Source organism: Kickxella alabastrina (genome assembly GCF_025024165.1).
Source record: "Kickxella alabastrina strain RSA 675 chromosome Unknown BX661scaffold_17, whole genome shotgun sequence".
NCBI classification, from domain to species: Eukaryota; Fungi; Kickxellomycota; class Kickxellomycetes; order Kickxellales; family Kickxellaceae; genus Kickxella; species Kickxella alabastrina.
Window position 1 is genome coordinate 1 of NW_026251488.1, and position 22,388 is coordinate 22,388.

Sequence of the window (22,388 nt, forward strand, 5' to 3'; positions counted from 1 at the left end):
ATGCTGCCAGGGCACGGGCCAAAGTATCCGGTCATAACCGGCACACTGTCGCCGCAGGCCCTGGCGACGGTGGCCAGACGCTGGGCCAGGTAGTCGTAGAAGGTCTGGTCCAGGTGTTTGGCATCAAAGTGGCGATCGATAACCTTCTCCAGGTTGACGTACTTTGCATCAATGCCCTTGTCCTGCAAGATTGCAGCGACGTACTCACACGCTAGTTTCTCGCCCGTGCCCACGATGATGTCCTTGGACTTTGGCGACACCTCATTGATGACCTCGGCGGCATCCAGGAACACTTTAAGCCGTCGACATACTTCCGTTAGACTTTTGGACACGCCATCCTTGATCTGTTCGGAGGCCATGTTCTCCTGGATGGCCTCCAGATGGTCTTCAAGGATCTCCTGCACCTCCTTCTCGTGGTTTCCGGCGACCTCGCTCAGGACGGCGTCAGCGGCCTTGACCAGGCGGGTGGTAGTGCCCTTGGACTTAACATCAGTGCTCCGCGCCGAACAAACCACGATGACCCGGTGTGTCTTTAACAGGTCACTACAGGTTGGCAATGCGTACAAAAGCAGATGTATATTGATTAGTTACAAATGGTGGCTCAAATGCAAAAAAAATATAAATAAAGAAACACGGGCATTTATTGACAAATGGGCTTTGGGCCTCTTGCAGTACCATTGTGCATAAAAAGGCAGGGACAAAATCAAAGGCCAAGTTGTGAACCACATGCGCGCCTGCATAGCTGACGCAATTCAATAACATTGTGATTTTTTATTCCATTCACATTGTCTTATTACATTGGAAGAAAAATACAATTATTCCCCGAGCCATCTCAATACAAAACAAAAAATCCCAAAGCAAGTCACAAACACATTTTTTTTAAGATTTTGTATCAGATACTTACGGAATGATTTGGCCGCAGATATTTTGGATAAACTTTCCAACGCTGGTTCCGCCAAACTTGAGCACTAAGATGGGTTTGTCGATGGGGTTCTGAATCATTGCGGTAGGCGAAGGATTGGAGGCAGTGTCTGACATTGCTTGGTAGAGGTTGTTGTTGTTGTTATTGTTATTGGAATGTATTGAGCTAGGTGAAAAGTTGAATTTGAAAAAAAGGGTGGGAAAAAATTAAAACAGCTATGTAGTAAGTTGTGGTTGTGTAGCTGAAACAAAAAATGGAAAACTTGGAACGATTAAAAGATAAGGAGGAAGATAAAGTGAAAAGATGCGTTTGCTCGGCTTTTTTCCTCTATTTGCAAACTTTTATAGTGTTTCAAGATAAATAAAATAGTGAGAAATAAAGTACAGAAAAAAAATGTGAGTCAGAGCAGAAAAAAACAGGAATTTAGATCGATTACTCACACAAAATCACAGACCTATTTCTGTATAACTGGATGACGGTGAAGGTTGGAGAGGGGGAGAAGGCCAATGGGAGCACCTATCTTGATAAACCCAAAGTCAATTTTTTTTACCAACTATTATAATAAAATACAGCGATCGGCCATGATAACAAGATAATGATTAAATTGACAAAATTTTAAAGCGTGGTTTCCCGGAAGCGTTATTTCGGAATTAAAAACTGGGGCAAGGTCAAAAAAAGAAAAAAAAGAAAGCTCCATATGGTCATTTGCTTCTCGATTTGGGATAAGGTGCTGTGGAAAATGCAATGTAAAGAACCTGTGCGTTTATATGCATTTGTGTGTGCGAAGTGTGAACGTGTGGGAGTTGATGACACCGCTCAACTTGGCCATATGACTAAAATGGAAGAAGTGCGCATATAAACATTCATTGTTGGTAGAGTACGCTTGATGCTTACTTTGTATCCACAACAGCGAATAACTAATAGAGACCACCATAAAAGCAATACCAACCATGGAATCGACAAATGTAAGCTTGCAAATAAATGATTTGTATGCCAGAAGGGACAAGGAGCAAGCAGAAACAAGCATATACATTAACAAAGTAGTCTATTCAAGCAAAAAAAAACACGTAGAGAGGAGTGACGCAGGCCGACATCGACTACTTCACCTCAGCAGGAATCAACGTGGTCCATTCCAATGAGCAACTGGGCGGCACATACAACACCGACTACTTCAACAAATACCACGGCGCCTCACAAACCATCGTGTTCCCCAAGTGCACCAGCCAGGTGTCCACAATTCTCTCCCATTGTAACAACAGCCACATCAGCGTAGTGACACAGGGCGGCAATAGCGGCACAGCAGGTGGCGCTATGGCGCAACAGCACGAGCTCCTGCTTTCCCTGCGCGACATGGACCGAATTCGCGACCTCGACGTTATTTCTGGGGTCCTTGTGGCCGAAGCCGGCTGCATTTTGGAAACCCTCGATGAGCACGTTCGAAAATTCGAATACATAGTTCCGGTGGATCTGGGTGCCAAGAAGCGCTGCATGATCGGCGGCAATGTGAGCACTAATGCTGGGGGCCTGCGGTATTTGCGCTACGGCAGTTTGCACGGCAATGTGCTCGGATTGGAGGTGGTCCTACCGGATGGCCAGGTGCTGGACTCGCTGTTTACGCTAAAAAAGGATGCATCCGGGTACGATGTCAAGCAGCTGTTTATTGGTGCCGAGGGCACCCTGGGCGTAGTCACCGCCGTGTCGCTGGCGCTGGCGCCAAAGCCGCAGTCCGAGCAGCTGGTGGTCTTGGGGATGGATGATTTCGTTACGATCCAGCGAACCTTCGTGCTTGCCCGCCAGCTGCTGGGCGAAATCGTCTCGGCGTTCGAGTTCTGGGAGCGGCGGTGCAACGAGCTGGTGGTGCAGTACGAGGGGTACAGCAGCCCGCTAAGTGCCACGCACGAATTCCACGTGCTTATTGAAACCAGAGGGTCGCTCGCGCGGCACGACTGGGAGAAAATGGACTTATTTCTGGCCCGGCTGCGCGCAGGGAAGTTGATCGGCGAGAGCCGGGTGGTGAGGGACCCGGCGGAGATGGAGCAGGTGTGGTTGTTCCGGTCGCAGATGGCCAATGCGCATATGAAGAGCGGCTGCATGCACGTGTATGATTTCAGCCTGGCGTCAAAGCACCAGCACGAGCTGCTGCGTGCAGTCAAGGCACACCTCCATAGACACAAGCTGTATGGCTGCGAGCAAGCCGCGGTGCGCGATGTCACGTTCTTTGGGCACGTCGGCGACGACAACATTCATCTGCAGGTAATCGCCGATGAGTTTGGAGGCGCTGTAGAGGAGGCCATGGAGCCTTGGGTTTACCAGTGGGTCGGCGCGCATAAGGGGTCGGTGGCTGCGGAGCATGGGCTGGGCGCGCATAAGGGGCAGTTCCTGAAGTACTCAAAGTCGCCTGTTCTTGTCGACGTGATGAAGGCGCTCAAGCGTCTGCTAGACCCGAACGACATCATGAATCCGGGAAAGCACGTTGCGCGCGCTTAACGCCGTCCAGGGTCAGGGGTGGGCGGTTGATGGCAGCCCAAATAGGGAAAGAAGCAAGTAGGCCAAGTGGTTTATTGCCTGAGGGATGCATGTGATGGCAACTGCTTTTTTAAATTGTTTTTTCAGGACGGAGCTAGGCGAAAAAAATGAAGGCATTGTTCCCCTTTTTCATTCCTGCGTTTATTTCTCCTATTTTTATTATAATAGCGCTCCAATTCACATTCACATTCAAATGCTCGAAAGGTACGCTCGGTTCGTCGTCAACAACGCGGCGCAGGTCAGTTCGATCGAAAACGGGCTACGCACGCTCACATACATCCTGCCCGGGCGGTTCGCCGACGCCGAGGTGGCCTCCGAGGCCGTCTACACTCTGGTCAACTTCATCGGCACCTACCACGATGGGCTCCTAGGCAAAGCGGCCAAAAGGGGGCTCCTCGTCGACAAGCAGGGCCGCCCGGTGGACATAGAGGTGTCGGCATTTAACCGGTACCACGGCAAACAGGCGCAGCGGTCGGACATTTACCGGGTCGCGGCTCTACTTCTAAGCGCCCTGCAGTTTAGCGAGAAGCTGGTCGAGATGGTGGTGGCCAAAAGGCTGGGCGAGCGGGCTCGGTGGAGGTCAGTCACTTGGATTGAGATAGTGAAGGCAGCGCTGCGCATGGTTCTGCTGCAGATTAGCGGCAGGCGCATGGTGACCGGCAGCGTTGTGCAGGAGCGGATGGTGGATCCTGGGCAGCTAGGCTCGCTGCGGAAGGGCCAGAAGCAGCCGGCGGCGCTGCAGGGCCAGTGGAGGGGCGGCCGCAGCGGGGTCAGGTTCTCGGGCGTGCGCGACATACTGTCAAAGTCCGAGGGCTCAGCCAGCCTGGGCGGCATCGTCACCGATGCCGTGCGCCATGCTGAGAACGTCGCCCCCATGGGCGCGCTCGTCAAGCCCTATGGCGCATGCGGAATGGCCGGCGAGCTTCTGTTTATTCTGCGGCCGCTCCTGTACGTGCTGGCCATGCGCAGGCTGGGCGCGCGCTCGTGGCGGCCGTGGGCAGGGTCTCTGGCCGCGGAGCTTGTCAGCCGGTGGCTGGTTGCGCGCGACTTGGGCGCGTCGGCCGGGGAGCGGTCTGTGGAGCACGACGAGGTCAGCCGCCGAAAATGGCTGTTCTTGTATTACCTGCTGCGGTCGCCCTTCTTCGACCGCTTCACCCGGGGGCGGCTGGAGCGCGTGGCCAACTGGTGCAGCAACAAGCCGCTGCTCAGCCTGGTCGGCTCCCTGATCCAGGACTACCAGCCACTCTGGAAGCAGTACTACTTTTACACCGCAGCGTCATAAGCGCATTAGTTTTTCTTCAATCCTACATATTTATTGCTTTTTTGCTCTCGTCGACCAAACCCACAATGGTCTGATGTGTCAGCGGCGACAGCTCATGCAGCGGCAAGAGGTCGCAGTTGAATACGCAGCTGAAGCTCGACAGAATATGCGGGACCAGCTCCTGGGCTTCCACGCGCCGCGAGAGGATCTGCTCCAGAGACACAGCCTCCTTGCCCTCCAGCCCACAGGGCACAATATGCTGGAACCAGCGCATATCCGTTGAGCAATTCAGCGCCAGCCCATGCAGCGTCACGTATCGCTTAACCCCGGAGCCCACCGCAGCAACCTTCCGCCCACCAACCCACACGCCAGGAAACCCCTCCCAGGGCTGCGCCTTGACCCCCAGCCGCATGCAGGCATCCACGACCGTGTTCTCCAGGCCCTCGACGTAGCATTTGACGCCCAGGTGGTGATTGCGCAGGAAGACGCTCGGATATAGGACCAGTTGGCCTGGCCCGTGGAACGTTATTTCACCGCCGCGCCCGGTTTCAACGTACTCGCTGCCGAGGCTCCGCAGCCGTTGGATTTCGGACGGTGGCAGTTTGCCGCGGTTGCGCAGCCCGTTGGTGTACACTGGTGGGTGTTGGAGGAGAAAGAGGGTGTCGGTTAGTTTGGGCTGCTTGTCGGGCTGGCTGCTTGGCTTGGCCAGGTTGGCCAGGTTGGCGATGCGGAGTTGGTTGAAGCGTGTTTGGATGTGGAGCGCCTGGAGATAGGGCACGGTTCCGAGATCGAGGTAGCCCATGGGTGGCAGCGATTGGAGCTGCGCGGGGGTGCGCCCCAACGTGCACCGCCTCAGTTCTTTGGCCGCAAAACCGATCGTGCGGGGAGAAAACATTGCTAGAAATTGTATTTGCGGAATAAAAATAAAATAAAAATAATAGTAATTGTAAATTGTAAATTTGATACAGGTCATTATCACCCGCTTGCTTAGCTCGCCAATCACTTGGACGGCCAATCGAAAATGGGTTCAAACCTGTGAGAATAAGTGGTTAACACTGCTGGAATATGGAAAAATAGGCATAGGCCAAATTCTGCACATATTTGCCCCAATCGTCTTCTGGCCCTCTTTGCGCGCACGACCAGGCATTGAGGAGACAGAGGGAGAGGGGGAAAGGAAGAAATGATGCCACTTCGCTGTTATTAAATGTAGTAGGAAGAAGAGAATGGAAAAAAAGAGAGGCATTTTAGATAATATCCCACATCCCATCTCCAAGGCCAGTTATCCGCACTACCAGTCTCCGCCCTCGGCCTGGGACGAGGCCGAGGCAGACTGGCGGAACTGCGGGCGGAAGTACCTTCCGGTAGCAGTCCTCTTCTCCAGCCCCTGTGTGGCTCTCTCAGGCTTGGCCCTATTGATGACCTTCAAAAAGTCCTGCACCCTGGTCCTCATCCTCGAGTGCATATACGCCTTGGCGCATTTGATATGGTAGTGCAAGTAATCTCTGAACAGTTGGATCTGCGAAATCGTCTTATCCCTAACCTCGCTGTCGGCAAAATGCCTCGGAAACAGCACAAACGAAACATACCCGACGCTCTCATCCTGCTTGAGCCCCGACAAGTGGCGGATCTCCATTGGCGCCTCGCGGCTAGAGTACACCACCTGGGGCGCATTCTGGATGGCCGCCTGACGACGCGCATCCACAAACTCCTGCAGGAAAACCTTGCCCAGCACCCGATCAACCTCTTCCTTAAACAGAGTGCTGAAAATAACCGTCACACGGTCCTGCTGCGCCTGTACATAAATCGCCTCGTCATCGCGGTAATGCGTGGCCATCAAGGGCCCGGCTCCTTCCTGCTGGGACTCCCAGAACTCAAATGCCCGCAGAAACGGACTCGCCAGGACATTCCGCTTCAAAAGCGACACATGCTTGGCCAACGCCCGCTTGTCCTCCGGCAGCGAATCCAGGTTGAACTGCAGAGCGATCTGGCACTGCGAGCCCGCTTCGGGTGTATGCACATACGCCCCGTATTCCTTTCGGAGAATATCGTTGGCCCCGTATTGCTCTACCTCGGCAAAGTACTTCATCTCAACCGAGAGGTTGAGCAGATTGCGCTCGGTTGCGGATGTTTGCACGCGGTAGATTACATTGTCGAAATCTACTAGCGTGATGTCCACTACTTCGGGCTTTTCGCTGGTGAACCGCGCGTAGAGGGTTTCCTCGAGAACGTAGCTGTTGGGCTCCAAGAGAATCATTGTAAAATAAAGAATAACAAGTAGATGGGCTAGATGGAGGTTGAATTTGAATTTTAAAGGAGAGCGAAAAAGAGTGAAATTACAAATAAATCGAATAATTGAATGCGCTTTGGCACACATGTATTTTCTGCAGCAAGCAAAATAAGGAACTTGAAAAAAGTGGGGTTAGGTGTAGGAAAAATTCAAGCACAGCTGCAGTTCAATTGTCTCTGATGCTGCTGCTGCTGCTGCTGATCAAAAATCAACACATTGCTTGATCGAGTTCATAATATTGCACACACATGCAAGCAGTATCCGAAAACTAAAAAAAAAAATTTCCTCAGTATAATCCATTTATTTCTTTTTATTTGAAAAAATATTTATTCTTGGTCGAGCTTAATATCAGCTCTCTGACAAGCATCTAAAAACGTTTGTGTGACCTCATACTGAACAACACCATTAACCTCGATGCGAATAAAGTATCTGCGTCTAGCATTAGCAAACCAAGTCTTAAACCTCTCTCTCGACATCCCCGCCACCAGCATAAGCCTCTCTCTCTCTTCGCCCCTGGGCTTTGGATTAAACCTATTTTTATAAACCCACTTAAACAGCTCCTTTTTCTGCTTTTCGCTGAGCGAAGTGCGCCGAGCCACGCGTTTGGTCTCGACATCCGTGCCTTCGTCGCGAGAGTGAGAGGGCGAAGGGCTGGCGCTTTGAACCTGTTGTTGTTGCTGGCACTGCTGTTGCAATGTAATTGTGTAAAAATCGGAATTTGGTATTGGTGCGGTTAATTGGTGAGAAGCAAAGTGCTGCTGTTGCATGGGTGGATTGCTTGGTGATTCCAAAAACACATGCGCCGGTTGCAGGATAGGCGACACCTCTTGCATAGCAATTGGTTGCAAAATGTACGCAGTCGCTGGCAGTGATACTGTGGCTAACCCAGTTTCTTGGCCATGCCCGATAAACCCTTGCGGGTGATTTGGCACATTAAATCCAAAATTCTGCTCTGTCGGCCTAACAAACATGTCAATATACGGAAATGGGTTTGGTTGCGCAAGCTGAGATATATTGAAATTCAGTACCGGGGAAGTCCGGTAGCTCGGATAAGGCAGGGCCATGGATGGCTGAGATGTCGGCTTGGATAATGTGTTGTGGTGTGGGTATGCCTGGGCTGCCATCATTTCACCCATTGGCTGCATTGCTGAGTTTGGCAAGCTTAATGGCCCTGTGGTGGTATCGGGGAACGCGGGAAAATTGTATAATATGTCGGAATCCATATTGGGTACAAAAATAGTGGGGTTGGCGTTGCTTGGTACGAGAGGTCTGGGGAGATTTGCGAGTAGCTGCAGGTCGTTTATATACTTGATCGCCAAAGACATTCTAATGCTGGCTGTGGAACCTTGGTGGTGGTTAATGGCTGCTGTGCTGTCAGTATCCACGTCTTGCTGGTTTTGACACATTTTGGATATAAACATATGAAATAAATGCGATGAATATGTTGCTATAAATTGGGGATAATAAAAATAAATTTGAAATAAATGCGTTTAAAAAGAGATAGTAAATAAAAGGGTGTGGGCGAGAATTATAATGAATTCTAGATGAAAAAGAAACGCAGCTCATGTTGGTATGTATCTGAATGCAAAAAAAACGATGTAAGACCAGCCTCGGTTCTTTATATATGCGTATCAAGTGACTATTGTCTCATCTTTTTTTTTTGAACGTGTGGCAACAAAAAAACATTATTTCACAAGCTATTTTTATCCAAAACTTCCAAACTTGTTTTATTAGCCATGTCAAAAATTGATATTTTATCCTTCATGTTTATCGGTATAGGTAAATTCTTCCATAGCAGCAAAAAATGTAATACTAACATGCATCTGCCAATATCCATTTTTGTTTTATTTTCAGCGCTCTGTTTATTTTTTATTAAGATTGGAAGGAAAATAAAAAAGATAGTGCAAAAAAAGATAATGAATATCTACAATATTGGATTTACCTTTGTGGATTTGCACACCCTTCTCTGCACAGGTGTTGCGCACTTGCATGAAAATGAGTTTTTGATTAGGTATAGGAACTAAAATTAGAGAAATGCAAACATATTTATGTGCCTGTGGTGTGCTTTTCAGTGCATCGTAATTTTATTTGACAACGAAATAAATGTGAAAAATGTAGATAATGTTCATGCGTATCCTCAAACATAAATATGCTTGCTTCCGATGACATGCGTTTTTTACGGGAAAAAATAAGCAAAAAAAAGGAAAGAGGATATTCGAAGCCAGAATAAGATAATGTATCACTACGCTGAATGTACCAAAAAGCAACAATGCAGGCACACAACAAGACCATCCGTTGTTATGTTTTAATTGTATTGTTGCAGTGTGAGAAGTAGCAGCAAGATATTTTTAAATGTTCTTTTTCATATTTTCATCCAACAGCTGACCGTGAGGGTTTTACATTTACATTATTTTCATTATAAAAATATAAAGAATATAGATATATTCGCTGAATACAATTGTTTTGCCTTGCATATATTCAATGGATCATGCTCTGAATACAACAAAACTTTTGTGCATTGTTCCTCTGAAACATTTTTTGGCAATTTCATTTAACAAGATTATTGTAAATAAGGGGGCATCATTGTTAGCAACGATGACTTATTTCTGACATGTGCCATATGCAGTCACTTAGTTTCTTCTTTGTTTTTTAAAAATATCGGAAATAATGAGTTTCAACACTGAGTATCCATATGTTTCTGAGTCTTTCATTTTGAATTCGTTGATTTATCACTAGAAAATATACAATGTAAGGGAAAAAGGCAACAGAAAATCCGAATCAAATCAGGTTAACAATATTGAACTTGTAAACTGCGTGCAAACCAGCACAAATTAAGATAACTAAAGTCAAGTTTCTAGATGGCCAATCAGCTCAGTGGCTATAAAATAACTCGTAACAGGAGTTATCTTATCTCAATTGCTGCATGCTGATGGGAAATAAAAAGCTCTTTTGCAACCAAAACAGACTCGAGCTTTGTATTTTCGAATATATACTCACTTGCAATTCAGACAGCCCAGTTTTTGGAAGTCCACTTGCTGCCCTGTGTAAGGATAATGTGACAGCACTCGGTATACGTGGTAGTTGTTCTTGTAATGTTGATGCATTGTACTTTGCCTACGAAACAAGAATTATATATTGTTACATTTCCTTTACTTTTATGTTTCCTTTATTTTTATCGCCAAGGAGCACAAACTGCAGGAACAGCTCTGGATCATATTTACAGGGCTAAATGACAAGCTATAAGCCCAAAACACTGAGAATGAGCAGAATTTCAACCTAATGCATGAACACCAGCCAACAGTTGAGACTGGAGGCACTGGATGTGACGCAAGCGGCGAATGCACGCGCCCGACAAAGGATTTGCATCCGTAAATCATGTGCGCAGGATAAGGACAGAAGATATATGAATGTTATGCTTATTGTTTGCCATAACAAAATTATTTTATACTTAAATTCACATGCTATTTCACTCGAGGCTCTACGCCACGAGTTTACAAAAATTGATAATTATCCGTTCATTTTAATTTTTCTCTTAACAAGGGTTTTCATCTAATAAATTTCAAATGTTTATTATCTTTCACCTTTTTAATACGCCAAACAATAAATATAGTGTCTCCTGCAATGGAGGCAGTTGTCCTGTACTTGTTGTAGGGCAGCCACTTCTGTGTAACAAAAAAGTGGTGGTGAATGCATTGGCGCTCATCTACTCACATGCCTAATGCCAGCTCTTATTCATTTTTTCATAACACGAGACCAGCCTGCGCAAAATGACAATCCGATATGTTCACTGCACTGCACATTATCTTCAAAAAACGTATGGGTGCACTGAGGATTCTGCACAAAATGCATGGCATGTATGACTTACCCACATGCAGCTTGTAACCCATGTCCCTGCTGCAGTGGACCCTGTGCTAGCTGCGCTGCATGCTTGGAATGCCATGTAATCGTGTCACAGGGAATTTAACCAGACAGCTCCCGAAGCACTCCGACTTATTGTATGTAAAAGCTGAAGTGCAGCCAAGGTAAATGATTATAATTTCATATGATATTAGCAAACAATGCTGCTCCTGCTGTGAACAATATTGATAATTTGCCATTCATATTTTTAAAGCGAACACCATTTACATTTTTTTTACAAATTATAAATTGATTAATCCTGATATATTGCTAAGCATCTTGAAAGACAATTATTAGGCCATATCAATATCGTCCTTGCGCTGCCTCCGCCTCGGGGGCTCAACGTCCATCAAGTCAAAGTACTCGAGCGCACGCTTGCCCCGCAGCAGGCGCTGCCCATCGTTGACCATCGGGGACGATGCTAAAATATTGTCGCAGTCATCAGAAACCTGGTCTCTAGCACTAACTTCGCCAAGTCTTTGAGGCGTCGCCGCATCTCCAGAATCGCCTTCTGGGATATTAAATACGTGGCCACACTGTGCATCTGTGGGCTTGGCCGCCTCCAATAAAGGCGCGTTCGATATCTACGAAAATAGGGTATAAATGATATGAATAATACTGTTGGAAAGTCCTTTACATATTTCCGTAAAACAATAATAAGGAGCGCAAACATTTAACGTAGCCCATTTAAAAACAAATTCTACCTCATGGTTGTCCAAAACATTTTGCTGCAGCTCCACCTGGGATTGTGGATCATTAAGGGCAATATTCAACGCAATATCTACATTTTCCGGGAAATCTATACAAACACAATACCAAAAAAGCCAGTAATTTAGCAACAATACTTTTTGCATTTGCATGTCATGGTTAACTTGTGTTGTGAGATCCAAGTAGCTCAAAAAAATCTGATAATTGGAGTTTGGTGTGTTGCAACCCAAACTCCAGGGCAAACACAAAATAGGCAGCACAAGATCTATTCTGATTTCAAATGTCCACGCTTGATATATTCCTCATCATCCATATCATCTCTCAACACTCATTGTGACAAATAAAGGCGAGACACAATCATGATGCCGTGTTTTTGCCAGAGGTAAAAAGTAGAAATATTGTTTCGCGTTTCTGAACAAGCTAACTAAAGGGCGGGGCAGTACCTTGCGTTCCAATGTTGTGCCGGCGTTGCTGGTAATCATGCTGCTGGCTAGGTGTCGAGGGAGAGCGTCCAGCCCCCGGTCCAAAATGTGTCGGTCTCTGCGCTAAGCGTTTTAGCCGGGCAAACTCAATTAGCCTCTGCATGCTCAGTTGGTTGCTCTCGGAATGCGCCATCGTGCCTTCTGCATTCGCCGCAGCAGCAAAGTACTCGCATATATCGTCGTAGCACTGCTCGTACCCGGCACTGTGCGCTGTGTTCCAGTTTTCGCTTGCCATTTTGAAAAGCTGCGTAACATTGGCGGCTGACGCTCGAAACACCGACGCTAGCTCTTTGTCGTATGCCTGCTTCTTCTCATTTGGCTGTGAATTGTTGTTGTATGGGGCCGGTGAGGTTGGTGTCGAGTACGAATGACCGCCATTGAGCGAGGACTCGTACATTATGTGTCAATAAGTTAGAGAGGGTGGGCGTTGCGTGAAGTAAAAAATGTACAAGAAAAAATATTGTGGAGTAAGCTGTGGAATGTAAAGGTGGAGAAATTTGAATGTGTCAAAATGCAAAGAAAGGTTGGAATGCGTTGTGAAAAAATTGAAAATAAAACCTTTCACCGACTGTTCGTTTTGGCGTGAGACGCAGCCAAACGCAGTTAGGCTTTCATTGGAGCTCGAATGTCAGCCTGTTGAGCACACTCATGAGAAAATAAAAGGCGGCAAGGTCAGAAAAATATTATTAAAGTTGATCTGATCACTGATTAGCTGCCAGTTTCGTCACATGCACTTGTGCAACCCATATAGCCGCCAAAGCTGGCCAGCACGCATAACCAAGCCAGTAGCACTGCGCGAATATTCCATGATGCTGCATTTACTAATCATCATCATCATCATTCTGCACAATTACTTGATTTACAACAATGTCAGACGGATACAGCGCTCACATCACCAACGACAAAAGCACGGCACCCGCCAGCAGCTATTCCGCAGCAACAACAGCGGCCTTGAGCACCGCCCCCGACACTATTGAAAGCGCCTCGCGGAGGGCATTCAAAAGCACGGCGCTTTATCTGCAGGCAGAGCTAGAGTCAGCGGGGTCAGACATTCACCTTTTGGAAAAGCTCAATGATGCGTCTATTGCAAAGTACGAGGGCATCTCGCGGCAGGCTCAGGATATGCTGGTTCACGCTTACAAGATAAAGCAGACGTACAACGAGATGGAGTCCCAATTGGCCGAGATAGATACACTGGTGGAGTCCATAAGCAACCTTGAGCAAGTGGCGCAGGAGCTCGACAGGTTTTCGCTCCAAATAGAAGCCAAGTTCCAGCGCTTACTCAAGTAGACCGCGCGGCCAAACGACAATGCATACCATGCCATAAGCTTATTGTGTGCTGTCATGGTTACTTTGTCCACTGCCATTGTAGTTTTTTTAGCTGATTTTCTCCATACAATTTTTTAACATATCATCTGTACACCAAAACAAGTTTGTGAAACCATGGACGAAATAAAGCTAAAACCGGTACGTTCTTTTTCAGAATATATTTTTCCTATATTAACATTGCATTTTGTTTTACGCACAAAGCACGCTAAAGACGCATAATTTGTATATATTGGTAGGAGGCTATCAAGGCCATATTCAAGACCGCTTGGAAAAGGCCAAACACCGATAGTAAGTGCACTTATAAACAAACGTTTTGTTGGCTGACATTTGGCTATATGTCTAATAAAATATATTGTCTGCAAATGTTATTATAGTCAAGGGCGACGCGCTGGAGCTGTCAGCTGAGTTCCTACTCATGTTTGCCAAAGAGGCCATTGACCGGACCAAGGCCAGTCGCGTGGAGTCGGGAGCCGGCCAGCCTGTGGACGAATCAGACCTAGAAAAGGTTCTAGCGCAGCTAATGCTCGATTTCTAGCAATAGTATTTCGAAAAAATGAAAATAAAAATTAGTCATTCGTTTTTCCAATGCCCACTTTTGCCACCCGACTTTTCAACAACACGTAGGTCTTCGATGCGCATATCCTTTGATACGGCCTTGCACATGTCAAACACAGTCAGCGCTGCGATTGAGACGGCCGAAAGGGCCTCCATTTCCACACCAGTTTCACCCTTGCATTTGACTTGGGCCTCGATGGCTACCGCACAGTTCAGAGGGCTGCTATGAAGCCTATCTTCAAGCGCGAATTCAACAGAAACCTTTGTAATTCCGATAGGGTGACACAGTGGGATTATTTGCGAGCAGTTTTTGGCGCCCATGATTCCAGCCACCTGGGCGACCGTGAGCACGTTGCCCTTTTTAATCTTATCCTGCTTGACCAAGTCAAATGTATCCTGGTTCATGCGCACACGCCCACGGGCTATTGCCAGTCGTTGTGTCGGCAGTTTGTCGCTGATATCGACCATGTGCGCGTCTCCCGCTTCGTCTACGTGAGTCAGCGAGGATTTAAGCCGGGTGGCAGGGACAGACAGGTCCAAGCGGCTGAGTTTAACAAGCATACTGCATATTGGCAGTTTCAAAATGCGCGCGTTCAGCTTTATCAGAGTATTTGACATGACGATGGTAATGGCAGGAAAAAATAAATGTATATATAGGCAAAAGTCAAGACAATGTATTCTTTATTGAGGCGATGCAATTGCGCGTGCTTTGTCGGACAGAAAAACGCGTTGGCGCCCCTTATTTTGTAAATACTTTAAGGTTATGGATATTAGCAGGTGTGGTATTGGTGTTTCTGCCGGATTACTAAGAAAAATTTTAATGTTATCCATGCCACATCCTACTACAACATATGTGCAAATTTGTTATTTAAATTTCAAGCACAAACTAATTGTATAAAACACGTTAGTTTTAACCTCCAATTTTAATCATCGGGCGGTTTGGAAGCTGCGACAGAATGTCAATGCCCGCGTGTGCACGCTGCTTGCGCTTGATGGCCTGGCTAATTGTGCTCACAATCTCTGCATCCGAAGATCCGCTTCGCAGCAGATCGCGCAGGCTAATCTCAGTGTTCCCAAACAAACACACTTTCAAATTGCCATCAGCCATGACACGCACACGATTGCATGTCGAGCAAAACGAGTGCGTCATTGAAGTGATAAACCCAAACTGACCACGATACCCCTTAATCCTATACCCCTTTGTCGTGTGGTTGTCCTCAAGCGGCAGCTGCTCAATGTTGTCACCATATATTTTCCTCAGATTGTCCAGCATATCTCTGTATCCGACCATCTTTTTCTGACCCCACTGGTTGCCATCAAACGGCATATACTCAATAAATCTTACATCCAGCTCCTCGTCGTGTGTCATCTCGACAAAAGCAGGCACCTCGTCCTCGTTCATCCCGCGCATAACTACGACATTAACCTTAACAAATTGAAACCCAAGTTTTCCCGCTTCGGCAATTGCCTGAAGCACATGTGCACCGCCCTTTCGTCGCGTGAGCAGCTCAAACTTGCGCGGGTCTCGCGTGTCTAACGAAATGTTCAACCCGTCGAGTCCAGCGGAGCGTAGCAATGGAAGCTTGCGTCGTAGGGCAATACCATTGGTGGTGATGGCAATCTTGCGGAGTCCCAGGGGCCGTAGCTCGTTGAGGCCCTGGATCAGCTCTACAATGTCTTTGCGCACCGTGGGCTCGCCGCCAGTCAGCCTGATCTTGTCAACGCCTTGTTGCACAAATATCTTTGCTACACGTATTATCTCCTCGGTGGTCAACAGCTTGTCGTTTTTTGTCAGATCAATGCCTTCTTCGGGCATGCAGTACTGGCACCGCAGGTTGCACCGCTCGGTTACCGAGATGCGCAGGTAGTTGTGGAATCGCCCAAAGAGATCGGTCAGTGCGGGCAACTCTTTCTGCTGTTCGGTACTTGGGCTGGTATGCTTTTGCACTGTTGAAACACCTGCGCTCTTTGTTGGCTCTAGAGAATGATCTGGGGTGTGCTCAGTGCGTGTGCTGCTTATTAGACGAGCCGTGGTGGCGGTGTTTGGAATTGCATTTGAGAACGTAAGCTGCGCCGCTTTTTCGGTTATGAGCCTGATGAGCGACTGTGTCCGAATAACTGGAATTTGTCGAAATAGTTTAAACATTAGTTTTTGTTTGCAAATTTAGAGAATAAAAAAATATATAAACTAAAAAAACAAGAGCAAAACGAAAAAACAAATAGTCGGAGGTGCATCCTGCATCTCCGTGTCCTAAAATGGAAAACTGCATACATGTCATGTGAGCGAGGCTAACAAATTACAAGAGTTGCACAGCTGTTTTTATTCACTGCAGATCTGGCCCCGACACATAGTGGCTATAATATGTGCACATGTTTGCATGCTAAATATGCCTTCAATTTTGAGTAGTATTTTTTTTTAAAAAAAACCATATGCACAAATTACTGCGGTTAACAAATTATTTTGATATTGCTTATATGTGGGTACCACTTTTTGTATTCGCATACAAACCTGTCCATGCCCAGTCAGTCTGCGAATTTAATATACAAATTGGTGATGTCGGGAAGCTGAACGAGCAGATAATGAATATACACGGCAACATCCCTTTCCAAGCAGCCATTGGTATTCAAGTTTGTAATATGGAAATAATTTGATTTTTTTACCTGACGGCAGAACCCGGTGGCTGCTGATTATGCGGTTGGTCAGGTTCATCAATTTGTATGCATGTTCAGGTACATGATTTATTAAAAGCTCGTTGACTATAAACGTCTTTAAATCCAGAAGATATTTAATCAGCTCCCAAATACGACTCAACTCGCTTAGTTATGTCACGATTATACTTGTTAGCTGACCCCATTTGATTTTCGAAAAGTCCAATTCAAATCCACCTCCGCGCAAACATATTGTAGAATCGGTTGCTAATCTTGCCATTCCAAAAAGGTGATTGGTCAACCTGTAATATATTGTTCTGTCCATTTGGCTGGGGATTTCAAAGAATAAAGTCACTTTGTTAATGCGGTTAATATTTGATTTCTCTAACATTTTAACCGTGCTCGTTGAATTGAACACGATAATATTGTCCAGGTACTTGGGAAACACATATATTGTAATGCGATTTGGACTAGCTATAATATATATTAATAGAAATGAGACTACGGGAAGAGCTAAAGAGCTCACTATTCAGAATTCGCCGTACGCGTAAAATATCATAAACATATTTTACGCGTCTGCGCTGTCACGTGACTCGGCCCCCATTTCTGATGTCACATTCGCCCCTACTTAAGATCAGACTCCGTCGGTCTTGGCGATAGCGCGCGCGGTTAAATATCGTTCATATGCTTCTGTCTCATCCACGCTACTCTTGTCCTCCCATGTTCGTCCTTCTATTCCATATCCTTCCCACTGCACCAGGTATTGGCGTTTTCGCCTCCACACACGGTCGTCAACAATCTTTTCGACCTGATACTCGAGGTGTCCTGCAACTTCTACAGGTGGTGGTTCAGAGCGGAGTGCGGCACGGTGATCGTCGGCAGCATGGTATTTTTTTAGGTGTGACCACGAAATGACCGGGTGAATGCGCATGTCGAGTGGGAGTTTGAGGCGGAATGCATTTCGGCCGATCTGTTCTTCGACCTTGTAGGGCCCAGCCCATTTATGTTGCAGTGAGTTGCTGGACCGGTTACGCAGGTAAGGTGGCGTTGTAAAGTTCGTCGAGATCATTACTTCATCGCCTGGCACAATGTCGGGTGAGGTTATCTTCTTGTCGTGGTTTCTGATCATGCGTAGCTGTGCGAATTCGATGTTTTCCTTGACTATTTCGCTAATCTGTTTAATCTTCAGGATTGTATCGTCGGCGTCGGTATTGGGCTCAGCAGTTTCCATGTTGAAGGCGATGGTGGCGGCGTTCAATGGTTGGAAGCTATAATTTGCATAGAATGGGCTGTGCTGTGTCGAGCTGTTGCTGCGACTATTATAGGCGAACTCTGCATGCACTATGTGTTGGTTCCAGTCGTTTTGGTAATTGTTGCACGTCGCACGCAGCATTGACTCCAGTATCTGGTTCACACGCTCAGTCTGTCCATCAGTTTGTGCATGGCCGGCAGTGGACATGTTGAGTTGCGTTCCAGTTTGCTTCCACAGTGCCATCCAGAATGCAGAGCGGAATTTCGGATCACGGTCTGATATTATGGACTCGGGCAGGCCATGTTGGCGGTAGATGGTCTTGAAATACAGGTCGGCGGTTGTCTGGGCGGTTGCGGCATTGTGTGTTGGTACAAAGTGTGCCATCTTGGACAGGCGGTCAACGACGACCATGATTGCATCATATCCGTCCTTTGTCTTAGGTAGGCTGACAATGAAGTCCATGCTCACACTTGACCAGTTGCGTCGCGGGATCTGTAGCGGCTGTAGCGGTCCATCGCTTGGCCTGTTGCTGCCTTTGACTCTTTGGCACAGGTCACACGTTGTGACATAATTCTCGCAATCCACATACATGCCTGGCCAATAGAATAGTTCACTCAGCTTGTCGTATGTTGCTTTTATACCCGGGTGTATTGCAGCATCATGGAACTCGGCCAGCAGTAGTGATCTGTCTTGCTTTGTTCCGACGCAGCGGCGTCCTTTCTTGAACAGGACACCACCCTGTGCATGGAATTTGTTTGTAATGTCGCGCTCGGCTCTGGATGTTGGTTCTTCGCCACTACTAATCCTCTCCATAATTTTCTCCAACTTGCTGTCGCCCTTGTAGGAGTTCTCAGGGTTCGCGCTCGTCTTCAGCGTTAGCGCTTTGACAGCAGCCATGCGGACTGCTATCCTCCCCCCTTTTCCTGAAGAGCCGAACCCGTTGGCTCCACCGGCTGTCTCCTCAAAGGACTTGACCTCAGTGATGTGTGAGTGTGCGATCTTGGTTGGAATCAACTGTGCTATGCGGTCATGTGCAGCGAACGGAATCTCTATATTGCCTGTGTTGAACAGGAGTACTGAAATCTCACCGCGGTAGCCCCCGTCGACTATTCCTCCGAGCACCACAACACCCTTGGCAGCCAGGCTACTGTGTGGGGCAATGCGCAGGTATGTGCCTATTGGCGCCTTGGCGGCGATGCCTAATGGGACAAGGTGTTGGGCCTTGGGCTCGAGCACAAACTTGGTTATACAGTATACATCAAATCCAGCGTCATCTGGATATGCCTTGCAAGGCATCGTCGCATCGTCGTGTAGCAGCTGAACCTCCATGCTGTTGGCAGTTGTGCGTGGCACAAACAGTGCGCACAGTTTCCATTTTTCAAATTGGTCTATCAGGTCGTCGTTGTGCGTATTGTCCTTTGGCTGGTCAGTCTCCATGGTTGCACTCGTCGTTTCTGCAGCCACTGTCTCTTGTGTTCGTTTGGCTTCTGTTTCGGCTTCAGCGCGACATCCGCGTTGGTAGTTCTTGTAGTGCAGCGACTTGCGCACATATTCAGCACGGTTTAGTTCTCTGCGCTCATCGGCAGTCAAATATGTTCTGTCGACCACGGCTGGCGTTGGCGGAAAATTCGTTGTCTGTGCAGCTGGAGTGGTTGTCTTGATATTGGGCATGGGTATGGGCATAGGTATAGGTACGGATGTGTGTGCGGCGTCATCGTTTTTACTCGTGTTGTTCAGCGGGGCATCATTTAGTGGTATAGCTGGTGCAGTCAGTCCTGTCGGTGGCGTCAGTGCCATGTGTGGCACCTTGCCTGAATGTGACGCTGCGTATACTATGTTGTCGGGTTGCGATTCGAGTGAGCGTGACAAGCCGTCAGCAACTGCATTTTGAGCGCCCTTGCGGTAAATGATTTTCATGTCGAATTCCTGCCAGATATCCAGCCAGCGGGCCTGGCGCGGGGATATGTTGTTTTGCGTCTTAAGGAACTCGATTGATTTGTGGTCTGTAATCACTTCAAACTTGATGCCATGTAGGTAATGCCGCCAGAGGACCAGTGCACGAATGATTGCAAGAAGTTCTTGCTCGTGGACTGCATAGTTGCGCTGTGCTGGTCCCAGCTTTGCCGAATAGAATGCCACTGGGCACCACACCTTGTCATGTCGTTGGTGTAGGACACCGCCAATTGCAGAGCCGGATGCATCTGTCTCGACTCTCGTTTCGCAAGTTGGATCATACTGATGGAGTATTGGTGCTGTGGATAGTTGCTGCTTCAGCTCGGTGAAAGCCCTGTCAGCCTGGTCGTTCCACGAAAAGTCGGTATTGCATAGCAAATCGGTCAGCGGTAGTGCTATTCTAGCATAGTTTTTAATAAACCGGCGGTAGTAGCCGCTTAATCCAAGGAATGCGCGGATGTCTGTAATTGTCTCTGGCGTGCGCCACTCTTTAACGGCATCTACTTTGCGTGGGTCAGTCGCAATACCCTTGCCTGAAATGACAAACCCAAGGAAGTCGACTGTGTCTTTGAAGAATGCACATTTTTCGGGTTTTGTGTGCAGGTTGTGCTCCTTGAGGCAGGCGAGTACATCCTCGAGATCTTTTGCATGGTCGGCGTCATTCTTTGAAAAGACTAAGATGTCGTCTAGGTACACGATGCACGTTTTGCCAAGTAGGTTGCGCAGCGCATGGTTCATGACACGTTGGAAGACGGCAGGGGCATTTGTCAGCCCGAAAGGTACAACTGTGAATTCAAATGACCCTTGTTTTGTGCGGAAGGCAGTTTTGGCGATGTCTGCATTGCAAATTCGCACCTGGTGGTACGCCTGTACCAAATCGATTTTCGAGAAAACTTTTGCGCCACGGGTGTCGTCAAGCAAATCGTCTATACGCGGCATTGGGAATGCATCTTTTATCGTCACTGCGTTCAGGCCACGGTAGTCAACACACAGGCGCATTGATCCATCCTTTTTCTTGACAAAGAGGACTGGTGCACCCCATGGGGAAGATGACGGGCGGATATACCCCTTTGCAAGTAAGTCAGTCACTTGTCGGTCTAGTTCATCCATCTCTGCATGTGACAGGCGGTATGGTGCCTTGGTCACAGGTGCTGTGCCCTCATGTACATGGATTTCCATCTCAGGGCCGCCTGGTGGTGGTCGTTTGGAGGGCGGCTGATCAAGGACTTGGGTGTATCTGGCATGTAGCTCCTGTAGCGCCCTGTCTTGTGTCGTCGTGGTTGCTGCCACATGGATTGCTGGATTGGTATCGTTGTCAGGGAATGTAATTCGTAGCCATCCCCATTCCTCAATTTGGTCGTTTGCACGTGCAGTTTTCAGTGCACTGATTGACATAGGCTTCAGCTGGTCCTCGTCGGTCCGAGGCTCTGCATTACCCCGGATGGACCAGCTTTTCCCGCCATAGTCAAATGTCACCTTGTCAAGGTGGCTGTGGATCGTGGCCTTGTGTTTTTTTAGCCAATTATTTCCTAATATTATATCTTCGGAAACTGGGAGAACAAGGCAATGTACTGTAATTGTTAGGTTGCTCAGGAGGCGCAGCGTTACTGTGCACGACTCGGTGCAGTCCTTGTAGTGTGCGCCATTGGCCAGTTGTATTGGTTGGCTGTGTTGTAGTCGTTCGGATTTCAGTTTAAGTCGGTCGCGGGTCTGTTCGTTGATGATGGTAATTTGTGATCCATTGTCGATGAGCACACGGATGGCTTTGGTGTCTATAGTTGCATTTAAAATCAGTTGGGGCTCAGGTGAGGTTTGTCTGTTAATAGCGGTTTTATTTGGGGGGCAAACGGCAATTTCAGAGATGATAAGGGCAGAGGACTCACATCCACTCATGCCCTTCTTGCTTTTGGGTGTGTATTCTTAGGGCAGCGATGCCACTTGTGTTCATCACTGCCACACCCAAGGCACACGTTGTTGGCAGCCCACTTCTCAAACATCTCCTTGGTACAGCCCGACTGCTTGGAGACACTTGCAAATGGCGGCAGGCCACTGCGTCTCCTTTCTGTCTGCACTGCATTCACCATTATTGCATCCACATTCATAGCTGTATTATCATGACGGCCATGAATGCGCAGGAAGGCTCTGGCACGGGAAGTCAGTGCATCAATCTCGTATACTGTCGAGCTTGTCGATTCGCTCAGAATCTGCTGGTTGAGCATTGGTGGTAGCTTCATGAGGAAGGTCGTGGTCACATGCCTGTCTGAGAGTTTGAATTCCAGAATTTCCGCGAGGTACTTGAATTGCACCACAAACTCCTCTAAGGTCTCTAATGTCCCAGGCTGTTGTAGGTGGTAGTATTTGTGCAGTGTGTCATAGTATGACACTGCACGCGAGTATGTAGTTGTCAGGAACTCCTTGAACGTTCCCCAGTCGCGGTGGTCCTTGTTGTGTTCTGTACAGTGTCTGCGGTACTCGTTTTTCTTGTCTGTTGGGATCTTGTGTGAGGCTACAAATACCCACTCACTCTCGTCTAGCTTTGCGTGGATAAAGTGTTCCTCAGTATCTCT

General features: G+C 47.6%; 11 protein-coding genes across 11 annotated transcripts; 4 read left to right on the forward strand and 7 right to left on the reverse strand.

The window, feature by feature from the left end:
* BX661DRAFT_41048 (Aspartate/glutamate/uridylate kinase) lies at positions 1-1,374 on the reverse strand (the record flags this gene model as incomplete). Its single annotated transcript, XM_051539148.1, has 2 exons — positions 905-1,374; positions 1-543 (listed from the first exon to the last, which is right to left on the reverse strand). Coding segments are annotated over exons 1-2 (677 nt in total), but the record flags the coding sequence as incomplete, so codon positions are not given.
* Positions 1,375-1,872: 498 nt separating this feature from the next.
* BX661DRAFT_172091 (d-2-hydroxyglutarate dehydrogenase) lies at positions 1,873-3,409 on the forward strand (the record flags this gene model as incomplete). Its single annotated transcript, XM_051533753.1, has 2 exons — positions 1,873-1,887; positions 1,994-3,409. The coding sequence occupies 2 exons, from the start codon at positions 1,873-1,875 to the stop codon at positions 3,407-3,409; spliced, it is 1,431 nt and encodes a 476-aa protein (XP_051390273.1).
* A 232-nt stretch (positions 3,410-3,641) lies between these two features.
* Positions 3,642-4,730, forward strand: BX661DRAFT_144460 (peroxisome membrane protein; the record flags this gene model as incomplete). Its single annotated transcript, XM_051533050.1, has 1 exon — positions 3,642-4,730. The coding sequence occupies one exon, from the start codon at positions 3,642-3,644 to the stop codon at positions 4,728-4,730; it is 1,089 nt and encodes a 362-aa protein (XP_051390274.1).
* Positions 4,731-4,752: 22 nt separating this feature from the next.
* On the reverse strand, positions 4,753-5,511 carry BX661DRAFT_144616 (lipoate-protein ligase b; the record flags this gene model as incomplete). Its single annotated transcript, XM_051533056.1, has 1 exon — positions 4,753-5,511. The coding sequence occupies one exon, from the start codon at positions 5,509-5,511 to the stop codon at positions 4,753-4,755; it is 759 nt and encodes a 252-aa protein (XP_051390275.1).
* Positions 5,512-5,654: 143 nt separating this feature from the next.
* BX661DRAFT_184891 (Arp2/3 complex, 34 kd subunit p34-Arc-domain-containing protein) lies at positions 5,655-7,116 on the reverse strand. Its single transcript, XM_051536619.1, has one exon. It carries the CDS (start codon positions 7,081-7,083, stop codon positions 5,998-6,000), a length of 1,086 nt encoding a protein of 361 aa, XP_051390276.1. The 5' UTR covers positions 7,084-7,116; the 3' UTR covers positions 5,655-5,997.
* Positions 7,117-7,322: 206 nt separating this feature from the next.
* On the reverse strand, positions 7,323-8,402 carry BX661DRAFT_199424 (uncharacterized protein; the record flags this gene model as incomplete). The annotated part of the gene is made up of 1 exon (XM_051538326.1): positions 7,323-8,402. The coding sequence occupies one exon, from the start codon at positions 8,400-8,402 to the stop codon at positions 7,323-7,325; it is 1,080 nt and encodes a 359-aa protein (XP_051390277.1).
* A 2,685-nt stretch (positions 8,403-11,087) lies between these two features.
* Positions 11,088-12,636, reverse strand: BX661DRAFT_184894 (uncharacterized protein). Its single transcript, XM_051536620.1, has 2 exons — positions 12,045-12,636; positions 11,088-11,692 (listed from the first exon to the last, which is right to left on the reverse strand). Exons 1-2 carry the CDS (start codon positions 12,478-12,480, stop codon positions 11,478-11,480), a joined length of 651 nt encoding a protein of 216 aa, XP_051390278.1. The 5' UTR covers positions 12,481-12,636; the 3' UTR covers positions 11,088-11,477.
* A 279-nt stretch (positions 12,637-12,915) lies between these two features.
* BX661DRAFT_184897 (biogenesis of lysosome-related organelles complex-1 subunit 2-domain-containing protein) lies at positions 12,916-13,506 on the forward strand. The gene has a single exon (XM_051536621.1). The coding sequence runs from the start codon at positions 12,951-12,953 to the stop codon at positions 13,371-13,373; it is 423 nt and encodes a 140-aa protein (XP_051390279.1). The 5' UTR covers positions 12,916-12,950; the 3' UTR covers positions 13,374-13,506.
* Positions 13,494-14,657, reverse strand: BX661DRAFT_184900 (molybdenum cofactor biosynthesis protein C). The gene is made up of 2 exons (XM_051536622.1): positions 13,787-14,657; positions 13,494-13,700 (listed from the first exon to the last, which is right to left on the reverse strand). The coding sequence occupies exon 1, from the start codon at positions 14,583-14,585 to the stop codon at positions 13,983-13,985; it is 603 nt and encodes a 200-aa protein (XP_051390280.1). The 5' UTR covers positions 14,586-14,657; the 3' UTR covers positions 13,494-13,700; positions 13,787-13,982.
* On the forward strand, positions 13,527-13,947 carry BX661DRAFT_199427 (uncharacterized protein; the record flags this gene model as incomplete). The annotated part of the gene is made up of 2 exons (XM_051538327.1): positions 13,527-13,550; positions 13,807-13,947. 2 exons carry the CDS (start codon positions 13,527-13,529, stop codon positions 13,945-13,947), a joined length of 165 nt encoding a protein of 54 aa, XP_051390281.1.
* Positions 14,658-14,724: 67 nt separating the features above from the next.
* BX661DRAFT_184902 (uncharacterized protein) lies at positions 14,725-16,184 on the reverse strand. Its single transcript, XM_051536623.1, has one exon. The coding sequence runs from the start codon at positions 16,111-16,113 to the stop codon at positions 14,878-14,880; it is 1,236 nt and encodes a 411-aa protein (XP_051390282.1). The 5' UTR covers positions 16,114-16,184; the 3' UTR covers positions 14,725-14,877.
* Positions 16,185-22,388: the final 6,204 nt, after the last annotated feature.

What these genes read in the sequence shown, in the direction of transcription:
- BX661DRAFT_184891 (XM_051536619.1), bottom strand. Translation starts at nt 7,083, where the DNA reads ATGTGTGCCAAAGCGCATTCAATTATTCGATTTATTTGTAATTTCACT.
- BX661DRAFT_184894 (XM_051536620.1), bottom strand. Translation starts at nt 12,480, where the DNA reads ATGTACGAGTCCTCGCTCAATGGCGGTCATTCGTACTCGACACCAACC. An exon ending in GCACAACATTGGAACGCAAG is followed by an intron (nt 11,693 to 12,044) that starts GTACTGCCCCGC and finishes GTGTTTGTATAG; the next exon opens with ATTTCCCGGAAAATGTAGAT.
- BX661DRAFT_184897 (XM_051536621.1), top strand. Translation starts at nt 12,951, where the DNA reads ATGTCAGACGGATACAGCGCTCACATCACCAACGACAAAAGCACGGCA.
- BX661DRAFT_184900 (XM_051536622.1), bottom strand. Translation starts at nt 14,585, where the DNA reads ATGTCAAATACTCTGATAAAGCTGAACGCGCGCATTTTGAAACTGCCA.
- BX661DRAFT_184902 (XM_051536623.1), bottom strand. Translation starts at nt 16,113, where the DNA reads ATGTTTAAACTATTTCGACAAATTCCAGTTATTCGGACACAGTCGCTC.